Source organism: Dermochelys coriacea, chromosome 8, assembly GCF_009764565.3.
Source record: "Dermochelys coriacea isolate rDerCor1 chromosome 8, rDerCor1.pri.v4, whole genome shotgun sequence".
NCBI classification, from domain to species: domain Eukaryota; kingdom Metazoa; phylum Chordata; order Testudines; family Dermochelyidae; genus Dermochelys; species Dermochelys coriacea.
The window spans coordinates 77,128,961-77,146,316 of record NC_050075.1 but is presented as its reverse complement, the minus strand read 5'-3'; the positions used below and the strand labels follow the sequence as shown (position 1 = coordinate 77,146,316).

The 17,356-nt window shown below is 43.8% G+C and overlaps 1 protein-coding gene across 14 annotated transcripts in view; it reads right to left on the bottom strand.

The window, feature by feature from the left end:
• Positions 1-17,356, bottom strand: part of KYAT3 (kynurenine aminotransferase 3) — a 68,720-nt gene that overhangs the window by 13,574 nt on the left and 37,790 nt on the right. For 9 of the 14 annotated variants that reach the window (XM_043491042.1, XM_043491041.1, XM_043491045.1 and 6 more), the window contains 6 exons: positions 12,225-12,283; positions 4,861-5,005; positions 2,874-3,023; positions 1,652-1,738; positions 474-599; positions 255-375 (listed from right to left, as the gene is read on the bottom strand). In XM_043491042.1, coding sequence (XP_043346977.1) covers positions 255-375; positions 474-599; positions 1,652-1,738; positions 2,874-3,023; positions 4,861-5,005; positions 12,225-12,280 — 685 coding nt within the window. In that variant the 5' untranslated portion in view covers positions 12,281-12,283. Of the gene's footprint in view, positions 1-254; positions 376-473; positions 600-1,651; positions 1,739-2,873; positions 3,024-4,856; positions 5,006-12,224; positions 12,284-13,166; positions 13,244-17,356 lie in introns of those variants that run through there. The other 5 variants (XM_038413745.2, XM_043491043.1, XM_043491047.1 and 2 more) reach the window with 3 other exon arrangements.

The window sequence follows — 17,356 nt, the reverse complement described above, 5'->3', positions numbered from 1 at the left end:
TGGTGTAGGAGTACAAGGCCCATCTACTTTCTATGGGACTTGCATGTCTCAATCACTTAAATGCTTTTGAAAATTCCACCTTTAATCTTTTAAATAAAGATTTAGAAAATAAAGGACGTTCCTCATCAGAGTTTCATAATTTTAAACTAAACCAAAATTAGTTTGAACTACTTGACAGCATCAGTTATCTTTGAGATGCGCATTTATGATGTCCTTCCACAACCGTCTGCGTGATTATACAAAAAAATCAGTACCTATTTTAATGTGTTTATTTCCTTTGTACACCAGCCATTCATACACCTCATCACTGAAGCACAGGGTGTCATGTTTAATACAGAGATCAGCTATTACCTGGAGTTCTTCTTTGGTAAATACCTAGAAGGCAAAAAAGGGAGGGCCAGTGCATTAATCAGTGTATTTAAGATACATTCTGAAATTACAACTACTAGGTTAAACTAGAATGGAAGTCTTACCTTGCCTATAGGGTTGTGAGGAGTATTCAGTAAAATAGCTTTTGTTCTGGAATTAAATTTACTTGCAAGTTCAGTGGCATCTAAGACCCAATCAGCACTAGATGCAGAGTTCCCAACAACAGTTTTCTAGAATAGGAATAAATGCCTGTATTACTTAAGTGCAACACAAGCCCAGACCATGCCTTTCCCCATGCAAAGCTCACAGGAAGACCAAAGTTAGGAAACTATCTGTGCCCTACTACAACATGTAGTCAAGAGGAGAAAGCTTCAGCCAATCATGGAGCAGGTGGAGAGCATGACCCTTCTAAGCTTCATACAGTTACACATTAAAGTGAGGGACATGGCATAAGAACTGCTAGAGTTCACCTCAGTTCACAATGACAGGGTCAAAATTTCTTATACTGGGAAATCCCTGCAAGTCTTCAGGATGTTACTAATGCTGTAGAACAGTTCTCCCCAGCTCTGCCTCCCACAAAACTGTGGGAGCTCAACTGCACAGAGTGCCGGCACAATGCCTTCCACAGACTGGAAGAATAATACTAGGTTTCTCCAATACCCATCCCTCTAGATTTTTGTTCCAAAGAACAAAAGTTTTCTGGTCCTTTCAATAGAACTAAATTAGTTGTTTTCTTTAAAATATCTGAGGTGTTGCTATTTAAAAATCAACCACAGAGAAATTGCTCATCTCCATAACTAAAAAGGAAACAGTCATTCCACTTTTTGTGGTAAATGGAAGACCATTTCTAATTTAGTAGGCAGTTTTTGAAATAGAGACTATATCCCATCACTTCACAAGCTGCTGAACAGGATCAGAAACCAACTCTTTAAAATAACAAATACGTAAACTGGGCATGTGATCACCCTTCCATTATTTTGTGTTTCAGAACTTTTCTGATGGTGTCAAACAAAAGGACTTTAGGAGCTTTCAGCATGGAGAAGTTGAATTAAATGGGAAACAGTGCCCTACTCTTTACAACACTTGTAGAACACTATGTCTATAATGCTTTGGATAGCATCACCTCTGAGCCTTATATTGTTGCATTTTATCTCATTTATTATATACTTGTATGTTAAGAAAAACTAAACGGGTACCATCTCCTATAATGTGATTATCAAATGTTATTAGTCTCACAAAATAATTCTGTGATTAATAATAATAATTTTTTCTAAAAACATACATATCTCAATGGGATAAAAACAGGTTTTCCTCCTGCCATCTTCACCATGGGCTCATAACAATCAAAAAATGGCTCTATTATTATCACCTGAAATTAAAACATACAATCAGCAAGACCTAGAATTGAGAAATTACTATGTGTAGTAACAGCATATTACTTTCTTCAGATTTACTTTGGCCATGTGAATTTACTGTGCACCTTGGGCATTCAACCCTGATTTGATAATGCACAATTTTCATTGTCTTAGGACATCATATGGCAATGCTCTCAATCTGATAATTAGAGGTACTACTCACTTAGACAACATATATTGGTAATACTTCAGAGATTAGACATGGGCAGTTCTTCTCAAGTTAGACACTACAGTTGCTACTAGCATATAATGTTAGAAGTGTTTACGGACAGAGACACAAATGGTATTAAAACGTGGAGAGAGGCGGCGGCAAAAGGGGTAGTGAACAATAGCAAAGGATTAAGGTAATACAAAAGATTCAAAGAGTGACAGAGACAAAAAGGGAGAGAAGATTAAAGCAACAAGGAAGAGAGAGAAAACAGATGAGAACACAAAACAGAAGCACTTTCCTTAAGAAAAGGAAAAAAGCCAATGTACCACACCAGAAAAAGCACTCATCAGTTAGAGTGTCTGCCAAACACTGCTTCCCAAAAAGCCATTTCAAGTATCTGGTAGCAGTGGGAAACAAAGCAATAATGAAAGGATGAATCATCAGGCCTAACATATGAAAACAAATACTGGGATATGATCCTAACTTTAATAATGTGTATACTTTTTTTTCCCTTAACATTGGCATCATATAATAGTCTGAAACAAAATCTGAACTATTATGGCTATTCAAACATTGAGAACAGATACCACGCACCATATTTAGTTTCTTGAGGAAGACAGCAGCTCACAAAGTTCGTAAAATAGGACTCAGTGGGTGTTAACAGCAACAATGATGTAGAAGTACAATAAATAGGAGAGGAGGCTTGCATGTTGGTGAATGGGATGGAGGCATCCATGAGACAGTCTCCTTATTGAGATATGGCCTAGTCTCTAAAAATGTTTGCCAGCCCCTCATCTACATGACAGGGCTCTTAATTGTTTGGCATAGGCCAATTAGATAAAACTGCAATTTATATATTTTTTAAAAACACTAGAAACAAAACAACATAATTAATTTTATTTTGGTAGTTATGATAAAATACTTCAGATAAAGCTTACTTCATCTCCCGCTTCAATTAACCCCTGTATTGCACTAAACAGAGATCCATATCCTCCCACTGTCACCAAGACGTCTGTGTAAGGATCAATCTTCCTTCTACAAACCTTCTCATATACCTGGGACAAGGCTTTCACCAGCAATGGATGGCCCTGTTCAAAATAAAGAAAAACACATTTGAATGTGTGCGCTATGTATTAGGTAATACAGACAACTGATCATACAAAAATTTATCTACGCACACATACACGCTTTATATCTCAAGAAACAAAAATAACTGTGGGCAGAATTATTAATAAGTAGGAAATTACTGGTATGATTTAGAGGAGATATTATGCTGTAAGCATTTGATTTCTTTCATACACAAAAATAAAAACAGGAGGAGGAGGTTGTTTGTTTGAAACAAAGAAAAATACAAGGTGAGCCCCTACACTATCAGTTTTAGCCTAAAATCACAAGTGGGTTTTAAAGGGGTTTGTGGGTGATGGGAAGGAGGAGAGGCTCAATTTCTTGATTCCTACCAGGCAATTCTTTCTACATCTGATGTTTTTGGGTTCTAAAATGCCAATTTAGCATCATCCTACCCCAAGGTAGCTCCAGGAGCCTCTGGTGTACTAGGTCAGTTATGAAGGATAATATATAACCCCATTTCACCCCCTCCCCTATAGCGACACAGAGAGGGAGAGGTCTCAGTTTCCTTTCCTTGAACTCCCCCATCTGTCTGTATTGTGATGGGGTATATAGGCCCCCCCGTTGGCTGGAAAGAGAATAATGAGAGCCTGTGGGCTCAATAAACTCCAACCCATTACACCTGTGAAAGCGGTCAAACCTGGAGGGAGGAGATAAAAGAGGAAAAGCCTGGCTTAGTATCTAATGTGGGTACTGAGATGGGCAGGCCTAGGCCTGCCAGAACTAGACCAAAGGGGACCCTGAACCCAGGCCACAACTGAATTCTTGGGACAAATGAATGAAGAAAGGGAAAAAAAAAAAAAAGATTGGAGTGAAGATTAAAGGTTGAAAAATCAGGAAACCAGAGGGGACACCAAGCAGCAAACCCTGAACAGCACCCACTACCCCTCAAAGGCGTCTAAGGAGTCTGCGTATTGCCCAGAGTAATTCTGCCTGGAGGCAACTGGATGAGAAACTGGAAATAGACCTCCAATAGTCATAGAGCACCAGAACCTGTCCAGATTCCTTCTCCTGGTGTGATGGATGGCTACCTTGGCTAGCGTCAGGAGGAGATTAACAAAGAAGTCTCAACTTTCTAGGGCCTCAGCCCAACTTAGTAGTAGATAACTGGGAGAAGGTGTGGATTTCTTGTGCTAGCCCCTTGAAGAGAGGCCAGCTGGGCCCAGCAGAAAACTAGAGACTGCTAGATGCCAGGATCTCTCTGGAACAAGTAGGCCTGGTATACAACCTTTGACTATGCTTTGTTCCCTGTAACCAATTTGCTCTCTTTTTGGTATCTGAGGACAGGCTAACGTAGGAAGTAACCTATGGAGGAAGCAAAAGTCCGAACAGTCATACCTTAGCAACTTATTGCAGGGTCCCTGAACTGAAACCCACAGGAAGGGTGAGCCTAATTCCCCTACTGACTCTCTGAGGATGGTGGCGTGAAGATTCCTGGAGACAAGGGCTGGAAGGCCAATAAATGTGAAGTTAGGCTGAAGACTTGACATGAAGCTACTGGACTATTGTTGTACTGGACTTGGATTCCCTAGAAGGGGTGAGACCATAAGTGACCTGGCCAGAGGATTGGTAGGGTACACATGCTGCACTATAAGATAATAATCTGAGTGAAGGACTCTGCTTTAAATAAACTTACACTAGGGATGTTGATCAGCAGCTGGTAAGCTCTATTACAGAAACCCACGCTTGGAAGGAGGAAGAGGAGCCAAGATGAAAGGGAACAAAGTTATACACCTAACTTAAAACCAAATCTTAAAGTTTCCCATGTAACAAACTTTCCCCAAAGTGCAACGTACTCACGAAGCCACGTGTGTACTGGTTCATCCTATCAACTGTCGCTGCCTTGGCTAGCTCTTCTTTAACATAGCTAGGAGGGGATATATCGGGAAGACCTTGACCAAGATTAACAATTGAAGAGTCTGCAGCCACCTTAGTAAATTCAACCCTAGGGAAAAATATGTGTTAAAGTTTTATCAAGAAAATTATCCTTCTCATTTGTCAACTTTAAACATAAAAGCAATGGGCTGAATCCACAGTGGGCTAAATGGCCTCTAGAAAGGCAAGACCACTAGAGGAGAGGATGGAGCACTGCAAGGCTATTAGGAACCTCAAGTGTGGGCAGAACCATTTGGGGAGATGGTGTCTCCGGAGCGTATCTCCTGAACAGCCTGTATTGCCAGGACTCATAGGGGACCCTGTCTGCAAACAAAAATTGCACACCCCCAACGTACTCCATGAAGGAAGGCAGCAGTGAAACAATACTGCTGGGGTGAATCCCCCCCCCACTCAGAACATAGTGGATCTTGCTGAAGCAGACAGGTACAATTACTGGGGTGAAACTAACCTGAAAGCCTAGCAAACATTTAAGCCAGCAAGACTCACAGTATTAGCTAGTCCTCTCATTGAGCTCTGTAAACATTCCTAGTCATACCAGTCTATGGACCAATTCATACAGTTTGTTAGTTGTTCCATTAAGCCCACCAAAAGCTAATTATAGAATTTTTAACCTGCAATTTTCTCCTTTTATGTGTGCTCTTTCCTTCTGCCCTTCCCTCACCATCCAACTGTTAACCAGTGTGACGGGGCAAGGCCAGATGACTATAGAAAAGTAGTCTTATTGGGATCCGGGAAGTGGGCGGGCGAAGCCCGTCCACCGCTCAAGGATTCCCTCCCAGCCTAAAAGGGGGATCCACAGGACCTAGATACCCAAAAAATTCCAGGGGACAACTAATGAAATAACAGGGACAGGAGTGCGGTCAAAGGGTCAAACTTAGGGAACCAGACGGGGACACCGAGCAGAGAACCCCGCACAGCGCCCACTGCTCCTCAAAGGCGTCAAGGGAGTCAGAGGATGCCGCCCAGAGGAACTCTGCCCGGATACGTGAACGGACTGAGGATCGGAAATAGGCCCCACAGTCACAGGAGACTCCAATCGGCCAACCTCCTCACTCTGGTTTTACAGATGGCCATTTTAGCTAGGGCCAGGAGGAGGTTTACCAGGAGAACCCGTGACTTTGTGGGGCCACGGATAGGGAGCGCATAAATGAGAAGGTGAGGGGAGAAGTGCAACCAAAAACGTAATAAAATATTGGTGAGGAGCCGGAATAGGGGCTGCAGCCTGGCACATTCCAAGTATATATGTGCCAGGGTATCCCTCACGCCGCAAAAGAGGCAGGTGTCTGGGACTGAGGTGAACCGCACCAAGTACACGCCCGTGCTCACGGCTCTGTGAAGAAGCCGCCAACTGACATCCCCGGCGGGCCTTGGAACTAAGGTGGAATATAGGCTGGCCCACCGGGGCTCCTCACCCTCCAAAGGTGGCAGGAGGTCCCGCCATTTTGTAGTGGGGCAGGAAACGAGGGTGAGGGCATGAAGGGTGTGGAGCACGAGCGTGCATAGGTGTTTTCTTGGCGCGGTTTGAAAGCAGACCGGCTGCATCTCGTGCAGCCGGCTTCCAGTGAAGGGGTCGGTTGGGTCCACGGGGCAGGGGTCCAATTAAAACATCCGGCGGACCTGGGGTAGCGGGTGGGCGAGGTGTGCCCTCGTATAGAAAAGTAGTGGGAGATAGCTATATTAGCTCCAGGCTAAACAAATCCCTAGTACCTGGTTAAGTGAAATGGAAGCTGCTCCAGGTCAATTAAGCCACCTGGGGCCAATTAAGAACTTTCCAGAAGGCAGGGAGAATGGCTTCAGGTGTCCCAATCAACATAGCAATCAGGAGTTGGCTGAAACTAGTTAAAAGCCTCCCAGTTAATCAGGTGGATGTGCGTGTCAGGAGCTGTGGGAAGATGTTGTGCTGTTGGAGAAGCTGAGTAATACACACCATATCAGACACAAGGAAGGAGGCCCTGAGGTAAGGGTGAAGTGGAGCTCGAGGAAGTGAGGGCTGCTGTGGGGGGAAGTAGCCCAGGGAATTGTCGTGTCATGTTTCTAAAAGGTCAGCTACCACAACTGATACTATTAGGGTCCCTGGGCTGGAGCCCAGGAGTAGAGGGTGGGCCCGGGCTTGCTCCCCCCCACCCCACCTTTGCCCCCTGTTTAATCACTGAGACTGGGAGACAACAGAGACTGTGCAAGGAAGGATAACTTCTCCTCAACCCCCTTGTTGGCTTATGACAAAAAAGGCTCAGTAGACTGTGACCCGTGTCTCTAGAGAAAGAAGGGTTACGTGGAGGGTCACAGTGAGCCTCTGAGGTGAGCGAAATGCAGGACCCACGGAGGCAAGGACAGAGCTTTGTCACACCAGATAAAAAAAAATTATGGTTACAGCGTCACAGCCCTGGTCTACACTACACGGTTAGGTCGAATTTAGCTGTGTTAGGTCGATTTTATAAAGCAACCCCGTTCCGTTGACCTAAAGGTCTCTTAAAATTGACTTCTGTACTCCTCCTCGGCTAGGGGAGTAGTGCTAAAATCAACCTTGCTGGGTCGAATTTGGGGTAGTGCAGACGCAAATCAACGTTATTGGCCTCCAGGAGCTATCCCAGAGTACTCCAATGTGACCGCTCTGGACAGCACTTTCAACTCCAATACACCCGCCAGGTACACAGGAAAAGCCCCAGGAAATTTTGAATTTCATTTCCTGTTTGGTCAGCATGGTGAGCTCAGCACACATGTGACCATGCAGTCCCCTGCAGAATCGCAAATGAGCTCCAGCATCGAGCAAACGGGAGACACTGGATCTGATTGCTGTGTGGGGAGAAGAATCTGTGCAGGCAGAACTCTGATCAAAAAGAAGAAATGTTAATATATATGTCAAAATCGCACAGGGCATGATGAACAGAGGCTACAACAGGGACAAACAGCAGTACTACGTGAAAGTCAAGGAGCTCAGGCAAGCCTACCAAAAGAAAAAGGAGGCAAACGGTCACTCTGGGTCAGAGCCCCATACGTGCCGCTTCTATGATCAGCTGCATGGAATTCTAGATGGGAGACCCTACCACTACTCCACCACTGTCCGTGCACATCTGCAAGGGGGGAGTCTCACGCAACACAGAGGAGGATTTTGTGGATGATGATGATGATGATGATGATGATGATGATAAGGAGGAGAATGTGCAGCAGGCAAGCAGTGAATCCATTCTCCCCAGCAGCCAGGACCTTTTCATCACCCTGGAGCCAATACCCTCCCACGGCGGGATCCCCGACCCTGAAGGTGGAGAAGGCACCTCTGGTGAGTGCACATTTGTAACTATAGTACAGAGCTTAAAAGCAATAGTGTTTAATGCTTGATTTGCCCTGAAGACTTGGGATGCATTCGCGGCCAGTACAGCTACTGGAAAAGTCTGTTAATGTGTCCAGGGATGGAGCGGGAATCCTCCAGGGACATCTCCATGAAGCTCTCCTGGAGGTACTCTGAAAGCCTTTGCAGAAGGTTTCTGGGGAGGGCTGCCTTCTTTCGTCCTCCACGGTAGGACACTTTACCATGCCAAGCCAGTAGCAAGTAGTCTGGAATCACTGCAGCACAAAGCATGGCAGTGAACGGTCCTGGGTTTTGTTTGCATTCAAGCAACATTCGGTCTTTATCTTTCTGTGTTAGCCTCAGGAGAGTGATGATATTCATGGTCACCTGGTTGACATAGGGGAATTTTACTGTTCCCGTACAAAAAGGACCGTGTTCATGCTGTGCTGTTTGCGCTTGGCTAAAAGGGACCATCCCATAGCCACGCAGCAGGTGGAGGGGTGAAGGAATCATCCCAAATAGCCACGCGGAGGGGTAGGGGGATGTGTGTACTGCACATTCACCCAAAAACCGCAGCCCCTCCTTTTAAATGGCAAACCCAACCAGCATTGCTTGCTATGGGAAAGGAGGATGCTGCAGTTGGAATATATTCCCACATATTATGAAGGCGGAAGAAGCAAACCCCGCGTACCCTTTGGCTTACCATGGCTGCCTGGAAACCGAATTCTGTTGCCCAGCTGAGTGTGATGTGTCACCATACCGGCAGGTGCTCAATATAAAAGGCAAAATGCGACCTTGTACCTAAAGCACATGTGCTGTCTGCTGTGAATTGCTTGATTCACTTGATTGAAAGAGTCTCCCTTTTGTTCTCAGAAATGCATCATCTTAAATTTTACTCTCCCTTTTTATCCCCCTGCAGGTGCAAATGTTTCTATGCTCCCCCTATCATCTCCATCCCCGAGGTTATTGCAGATTAGAAGGCGAAAAAAACGCACTCGCAATGACATGTTTTCCAAGCTCATGCAGTCCTCCCGCACTGATAGGGCACAGCTGAATGCATGGAGGCATTCAGTGGCAGAGGCCAGGAAAGCATTAAGTGAGCGCGATGAGAAAAGGCAGGATGCAATGCTGAGACTAAGGGGAGAGCTAATGGAAATGCTCAGGTGTCTCATGGAGCTGCAGGAAAGCCAACAAGAGCACAGACGGCTGCTGCATCCACTGTACAACCACCTGCCCTCCTCCCCAAGTTCCATATTCTCCTCACCCAGACGCCCAAGAATGCGGGGGGAGGGGGTGGCCTCTGGGCACCCAGCCACTCCAGAGGATGGCCAAGCAACAGAAGGCTGTCTTTCAAAACAGTTCTGATTTGTAGTGTGGCTACAATAAGCCATGTGCCCTTGTCCTTCCCTCCTCCTCCACCCCACTCAGGCTACCTTTTTTTTTTTTTTTTTTAAATTTAAATTAAGAAAGAATGAATGCATGCATGGTTTCAAAACAGTAGTTACTTTATTTCCTTTGCCAGCTGTAATCGAAGGAGAGAGGATGGCTGGCTTACAGGGAATTAAAATCAACAAAGGGGGCGGGTTTCCATCAAGAAGAAACACACACAGCTGTCACACAATAGCCTGGCCAGTCATGAAACTGGTTTTCAAAGCCTCTCTGATGTGCACCTACCTGTGCTCTTTTAATCGCTCTGGTGTCTGGCTATTCAAAATTGGCAGTCAGGTGATTTGCCTCAACCTTCCACCCCACCATAAGTGTCTCCCCCTTACTTTCACAGATATTATAGAGCACACAGCAAGCAGTAATAACAATGGGAATACTGGTTGCGCTGAGGTCTAACCTAGTCAGCAAACAGCACCAGCGAGCTTTTAAACGTCCAAAGGCATATTCTATCACCATTCTGCACTTGCTCAGCCTATAGTTGAACTGTTCCTTACTACTGTCCAGGCTGCCTGTGTACGGCTTCATGAGCCATGGGAGCAAGGGATAGGCTGGGTCTCCAAGGATAACTATTGGCATTTCAACATCCCCAACAGTAATTTTCTGGTCTGGGAAGTAAGTCCCTTCCTGCAACTGCTCAAACAGCCCAGAGTTCCTAAAGATGCGAGAGTCATGCACCTTTCCCAGCCATCCCACATTGATGTCGATGAAACGTCCCTTGTGATCCACCAGTGCTTTCAGCATCATTGAGAAGTACCCCTTGTGGTTTATGTATTGGTTGGCAAGTGGTCCGGTGCCAAGATAGGGATATGTGTTCCGTCTATTGCCCCACCACAGTTAGGGAAACCCCTTGCAGCAAAGCCATCCACTATGACCTGCACATTTCCCAGAGTCACTACCCTTGATAGCCAATGCAATCACTGATGTTCTGCTACTTGAATCACAGCAGTCCCCAGAGTAGATTTGCCTACTCCAAATTGATTCCCGACTGACTGGTAGCAGTCAGACGTTGCAAACTTCCACAGGGCTATCACCACTCACTTCTCAACTGTCAGGGCAGCTCTCATCTTGGTATTCCTGCACTTCAGGGCAGGGGAAAGCAACTCACAGAGTTCCAGGAAAGTGGCCTTACGCATTAGAAGTTTTGCAGCCACTGGGAATCATCCCATACCTGCAACACTATGCGGTCCCACCAGTCTGTGCTTGTTTGCCGCGCCCAGAATTGGCGTTCCACTGTATCAACCAACCCCACTGCCACTATGATGTCCCAACTGCCACATCCTGTGCTTTCAGGAATGTCTGTGTCCATGACCTCCTCACAATCATCCTCGTGCTGCCATTTCTTAGCCAGGTTCTGCACATACTACAGTATAATGCGCAAGGCGTTTACAACACTCGCAACAGCAGCGGTGAGCTGAGTGGGCTCCATGCTTGCTGTGCTATGGCATCTGCGCGGGTAACCAAGGAAAAAAGGAGCAAAATGATTGTCTGCAGTTGCTTTCACGGAGGGAGGGAGGGGAGACTGACGACGTACCCAAAACCACCTGCGACAATGTTTTTGCCCCATCAGGCATTGGGAGCTTAACCCAGAATTCCAATGAGCAGCGGAGACTGCAGGAACTGTGGGATAGCTTCCCACAGTGCACTGCTCTGTGAATCAATGCTAGTCACAGTAGGGAGGACGCACTCCGCCGACTTAATGTACTTAGTGGGGACATACACAATCGACTATATAAAATCAATTTCTAAAAATCAATTTCTATAAAAATCGACTTAATTTCATAGTGTAGACATACCCACAGACACAGCCATCAATACCAGAAATTGCTGCGAGGAGACTGAGGCAGGATGGTCATTGATGAAAGAGCACTAAGTGCATTTAAACAATCTGCCCAACCCCTCAGTTAATGTTACAAACTAATGAAATCCCACTAGATGGCAATGACACACCTGATGCTACTTTGAGACCAATTTAAGCCCTGGATAAAAATATAGTAAAATATATTAGGTTAATTTACAGCGACAGATTCAAGATGATTAAATGAAACAGGTGTAAATTAGCAAAGCTAGGTTGTTCAACAAAACTAATCTATACATCTGTAGCCCCACATTGCCACCATACCCAAGAATCATAGGTGCTGGAACTAGGGATGCTGCTGCTGCATCGCCATGCAGGAAGTGGTTTCCATCATATACAGGGTTTACAATTTGGTTCAATAGCTCTCAGCACCCCCACTAGACAAATTGTTCTAGCACCCCGGCTGAGAATTACTTTTGTTTTACTTTGGTTCATTCTGCACTTCAGAATTCTAACTTACTCACAGCTTATGACCTTGTATTGGCTTAATTCACATCACCACCACCATCACCACCACATTTGGCCCATTGAATCTATCTTCTAGCCATGCGTGCGAATACAATTTAGCACCAGAAATAACAAGAGTTGTATCTCTCTGTGGTGCTGGATAAATCAATTTGGAAAAGATAACACACTAGTTGATTTTTTAGAATTCTGCATATATTTTAATGTGTCACTTACCATACATTGACATCAAGCCCTTCAATTCGTTTTGCGTTTTTGTGCTTGAAGGCCATTGTCTACAAGATCAAAATATATAGACAAAGGGGTTTAGTTAAGAATTGCAAAGTCTTATATTGTTAGACATTGTAACATTGCGTGAGAAACTCTCTCCTATGCCCTTTCAAAGATACCATAACTGAACAAGTTCAATAATATAACATGGTTCATATTATAAAAGCCTTAATGGATGATAATAGCTTGAGTTCACTCTAACACAGGGGAGGGTAAACTTTTTGGCCCAAGGGCCACATCGGGGTGCGAAACTGTATGGAGGGCCAGGTAGGGAAGGCTACACTCCCCAAACAGCCTGGCCCCCACCCCGCATCTGCCCCCCTCAGAACCTCCAACCCATCCAACCCCCCCTGCTCCCTGTCCCCTGACTACCCCAACCTCTATCCATACCCTGCCCCTTGACATGCCCCCCCCAGGGTCTCCCACACTTATCCAACCCCCACTGCTCCCATCTTCCCAACCCCCTATCTACACCCCCACCCCATGACAGGCCCCCCCGGAACCCCACCCCATCCAACCCCACCCGTTCCCTGACCCCTGACTGCCCTGCCCCAGAACCTCCGCCCCATCCAACTGCCCCCTTCTCTCTGTCTCCTGACTGCCCCCTGGAATCCCCTACCCAACCTCCTGCCACCGCCACACATGCACCACCACCACCCCCTTACCATGTCACCCAGAGCGGCAGGAGCCCCACTGCCCAGACAGAGCAAGTCACACTACCCGTGCAGTGACATAACTACAGGGAAGGGAGGACAGCAGGGGAGGGGCCGGGGGCTAGCCTCCAGGGCCAGGAGCTCAAGGGCCGGGCTGGATGTGGCCCGCGGGATGTAGTTTGCCCACCTCTGGTCTAACATGAAAATAAACAAAATACCCTACATTATGACTTACCCCTACACAAACTCACTGAAGTCAGAGCAGGGATGGAGGTCATGGGAGAATTTAGTGCAACTGCATTTGCCAGTGACCTACAAGTGGGGAAAACAGGCTTGTACCTTTTTTTTTTTTTTTTTTATAAATATATAAAGATCTGAGGGGCTGAGTGATTTTCAAATCTGTATTTTCCCCTAGAAAAATCTATGGGTGAGTTCAGAACAGGTAGGATTATGACATCAGAGATACCATGGAAATGAAATATTCTGTTGTATAGAGATTCTTATACTATGCTCATCTCCAGACTATTTGAACACCTTTCAGTAGTGCACTAAGTACACATCAGTTCTGGTGTTTGGTCATCCTCTTCCCCTCAGAGAGAAGTATTTGCAGCATAACATCTTTTTCTATCTGTTTATTTTATTTATCTATAAAAGGGCTGTCGATTAATCGCAGTTAACTTATGCAATTAATGCAAAAAAATTAATCGTGATTAATTAGTTTTAATCGCACTGTTAAACAATAGGATACCAATTGAAATGTATTAAATATTTTTGGATTTTTTCTACATTTTCAAATATATTGATTTCAATGACACCACAGACTACAAAGTGTACAGTGCTCACTTCATATTTATATTACAAATATTTGCATTGTAAAAATGATAAATATTTTTCAATTCATCTAATACAAGTACTGTAGTGCAATCTCTTATCATGAAAGTTGAACTTACAAATGTAGAATTATGTACAAAAAATAACTGCATAAAAAAAAGTAAAACTTTAGAGCCTACAAGTCCACTCAGTCCTACTCTTGTTCAGCCAATCACTCAGACAAACAAGTTTGTTTACATTTGCAGAAGATAATGCTGCCTGCTTCTTGTTCACAATGTCTCCTGAAAGCGAGAACAGGTGTTCGCATGGCACTGTTGTAGCTGGTGTCGCAAGATATTTACATGCCAGATGCACTAAAGATTCATATGTCCCTTCATGCTTCAACCACCATTCCAGAGGACATGCATCCATGCTAATGACGGGCTACGCTTGATAACGATCCAAAGCAATGCAGACCGATGCATGTTCATTTTCATCCTCTGAGTCAAATGCCACCAGCAGAAGGTTGATTTTTTTTTTTGGTGGCTTGGGTTCTGTAGTTTCCACATCAGAGTGTTGCTTTTTTAAGACTTCTGAAAGCATGTTCCACATCTCTTCCTTCTCAGATTTTGGAAGACACTTCAGATTCTTAAACCTTGTTTTGAGTGCTATAGCCATCTTTAGAAATATCACATTGGTATCTTCTTTGCGTTTTGTCAACTCCGCAGTGAAAGTGTTCTTAAAATTAACATGTGCTGAGTCATCATCCGAGACTGCTATAACATGAAATATATGGCAGAATGCGGGTGAAATAGAGCTAGAGACATACAATTCTCCCCCAAGGAGTTCAGTCACAAATTTAATTAACGCATTATATTTTTTAAATGAGCGTCATCAGCATGGAAGCATATCCTCTGGAATGGTGGCCGAAGCATGAAGGGGCATACGAATGTTTAGCATATCTGGCAGGTAGATACCTTGCCATGCTGGCTACAACAATGCCATGCAAACACCTGTTCTCACTTTCAGGAGACATTGTGAACAAAAAGCAGGCAGCATTATCTTCTGCAAACGTAAACAAAACTTGTTTGTCTGAGAGATTGGCTGAACAAGAAGTAGGACTGAGTGGACTTGTAGGCTCTAAAGTTTTAGATTTTTATTTTATTTTAAAATGCACTTATTTTTTATACATAATTCTACATTTGTAAGTTCAACTTTCATGATAAAGAGATTGCATTATAGTATTTGTATTGGGTGAATTGAAAACGGTTTATTTTGTTTTTTTACAGTGCAAATACTTGTAATCAAAAATTATAAAGTGAGCACTGTACACTTCATATTCTGTGTTATAATTGTAATATATTTGAAAATGTAAAAAACTTCCAAATATATTTAAATAAATGGTATTCTATTATTGTTTAATAGTGCAATTAATCATTAATAAATTTTTTAATTGCAATTACTTTTTTAATCACTTGACAGCCCTAATTATTGAGAGAGAGAGAGCGAGCACGCGCACGCACGCACACTATGTGTTTGTTAGAGAAAGCAAGGTCAAAGAAATGGACATTGCACTTGGAGCAGTTTGCGATAGTCATTGAGATTCATTGAAAGTATTTTTACTCAAAACTTTTTAACACTTATTTATCTCAAACACTGGGGAGAAAATGTTTTTGTTATGAAGTTAACACACATGCTCTTGAATTAAGGGCTAAGAAAATTCACATAATAGACCTCCAAGGATCCTTGCTATAAAACCAGGGATACCACAAATATCGGGTCTGGTTATCTTTAAAGTTTACAAACACAACAACGAACACCAAAAGAGAGAGAAAGCAGGAAAAACTCTTCTGGCCTTCATACAGTCAAACAAAGAATAAAAACATAAACCCATTCCCCCCGCCCATTCTTTATAGTGCAGACAGTAACTTAATGATAGAACTCAATAACTGCATTAAGATCATGCCTGCATGAAGTGTGGGATCAGAAATTAGTGAACCAAAACTTGTGTGTCAGAAACTAGGCCTAACTGGTGGACAAAATATTGAGGGGATGGGCTATTCCACCCATCGCTACCTTTTGAGGTCCTTCAAGAAAGGGACTTTGGGCTGTTGAGCAAGCTTCACCATCATGGCTTTCACCCCCACTGTCTCCTAGAACCCATGACCATCTTCAGCCTAATTCCTCCTAACCAGGCTGGGCCATAGAGAGGGAGCCAGATGACATCACCACCTCCAGCAGTTTCAGCTAAATCCTGAAGACAACCTGGGATGTAAAACTTCACTCCCCCCCACCCCGACATGCTCTTTTCCTTACGTACCACATTTCTTTTCTTTCCTATTGCTCTCCCCTTTCTCCTGCCTAATATAAGCCTGACTTAGCCAGCCAAGACTGCATATTTTGCAACACTGCTGTGAGCCTGTGATCACAGACGCAGCTAATAGTAATGCCCTAAGCACCACAATGCTGGGATGAGTTTGGAGACTCCTAGAATAGCTGATAAGACGGTGTGCCGTGCCTGTTTTTTCCAGCAGAGAGGTTTGCAAGTGAAAGTCAACATCAGAGACAGAAACTGCATTTTCTTTGCAATTCTTTTCTCTACCCCTTTGTGTCTTGTTTTTTCTCCTCTTAGGAAACGGGATTGGACTTTTAACAGCAGCAGCAGCTCCTCCTACCCATCTCAACTAACTTCTTCTCTTTTCCCCAAAAATGACAGTTACTTCAATCTTTGATACCACCTAAGAGATTGTCAAAAAAAAACCTCTTCAAATAAAAGGAAAGGGAACAAGGGATGTTGTAAAACAAAAGCCTTATTATACTTTACATTTCAAATGCTTTAACTGGTTTTCATTCTTTTTCCGTATCTTTAATAAAGTCCTAGAAAGATTGTAATGGTATGTTTGCCATGGGACTACACTAAGGAAGCTGAGGTCTTTTATGCCAAACCCCAAACCTTGTTTAAAACTGTTTAATGTTGGATAGTATCTGGGTTACGTTAACACCTTTGGCCCAATTATCCCACCTAATTTAATACTAACAGGCCTCAATCCTGCAAACATACACATGCTTAACATTATTAGTGTGAGTAGCCCTCACTGGTGTTGATTGAACTGTTTGTGCTAGTAAAGTTAAGCTCATGTTGCAAGTGTTTGCAGGATAAGGGCCTATGATGTCAAATCACTTCTTTCACTATAATTTTATTGCATGGGCCAGATTCTAATCTCAGACACATGGCATAAATTTCGATTAAGTTCAGCATAGTACAGGTCCCATTTATCCCAACAAGACATCAAATCTGTTTTGGAGAACTTGGCAAGTGAATGTGCAACTCTTGCCAAGGGACATATCCAAATTGCAATTAAAAGGGAGTTTTGGTTAGATATGGTTCTTTACTAGGTGACACTGGCATATGCAGGTGCCTAAAAGAATACTCAACCTCTGCACTGATGAGCACAATGCAGACAGAAATTAGTGTTTGGCCATAATACACCCCCCAATAATATGAATATTTTATCACGCCCGTTTCAAATAAGCACTTCTGGCAGCTTCCCTGTTGCTTTTTCACATGCTAGGCTACTTTTTTTTTTAAATTATGAAAAACTGAGAAGTCTAGCC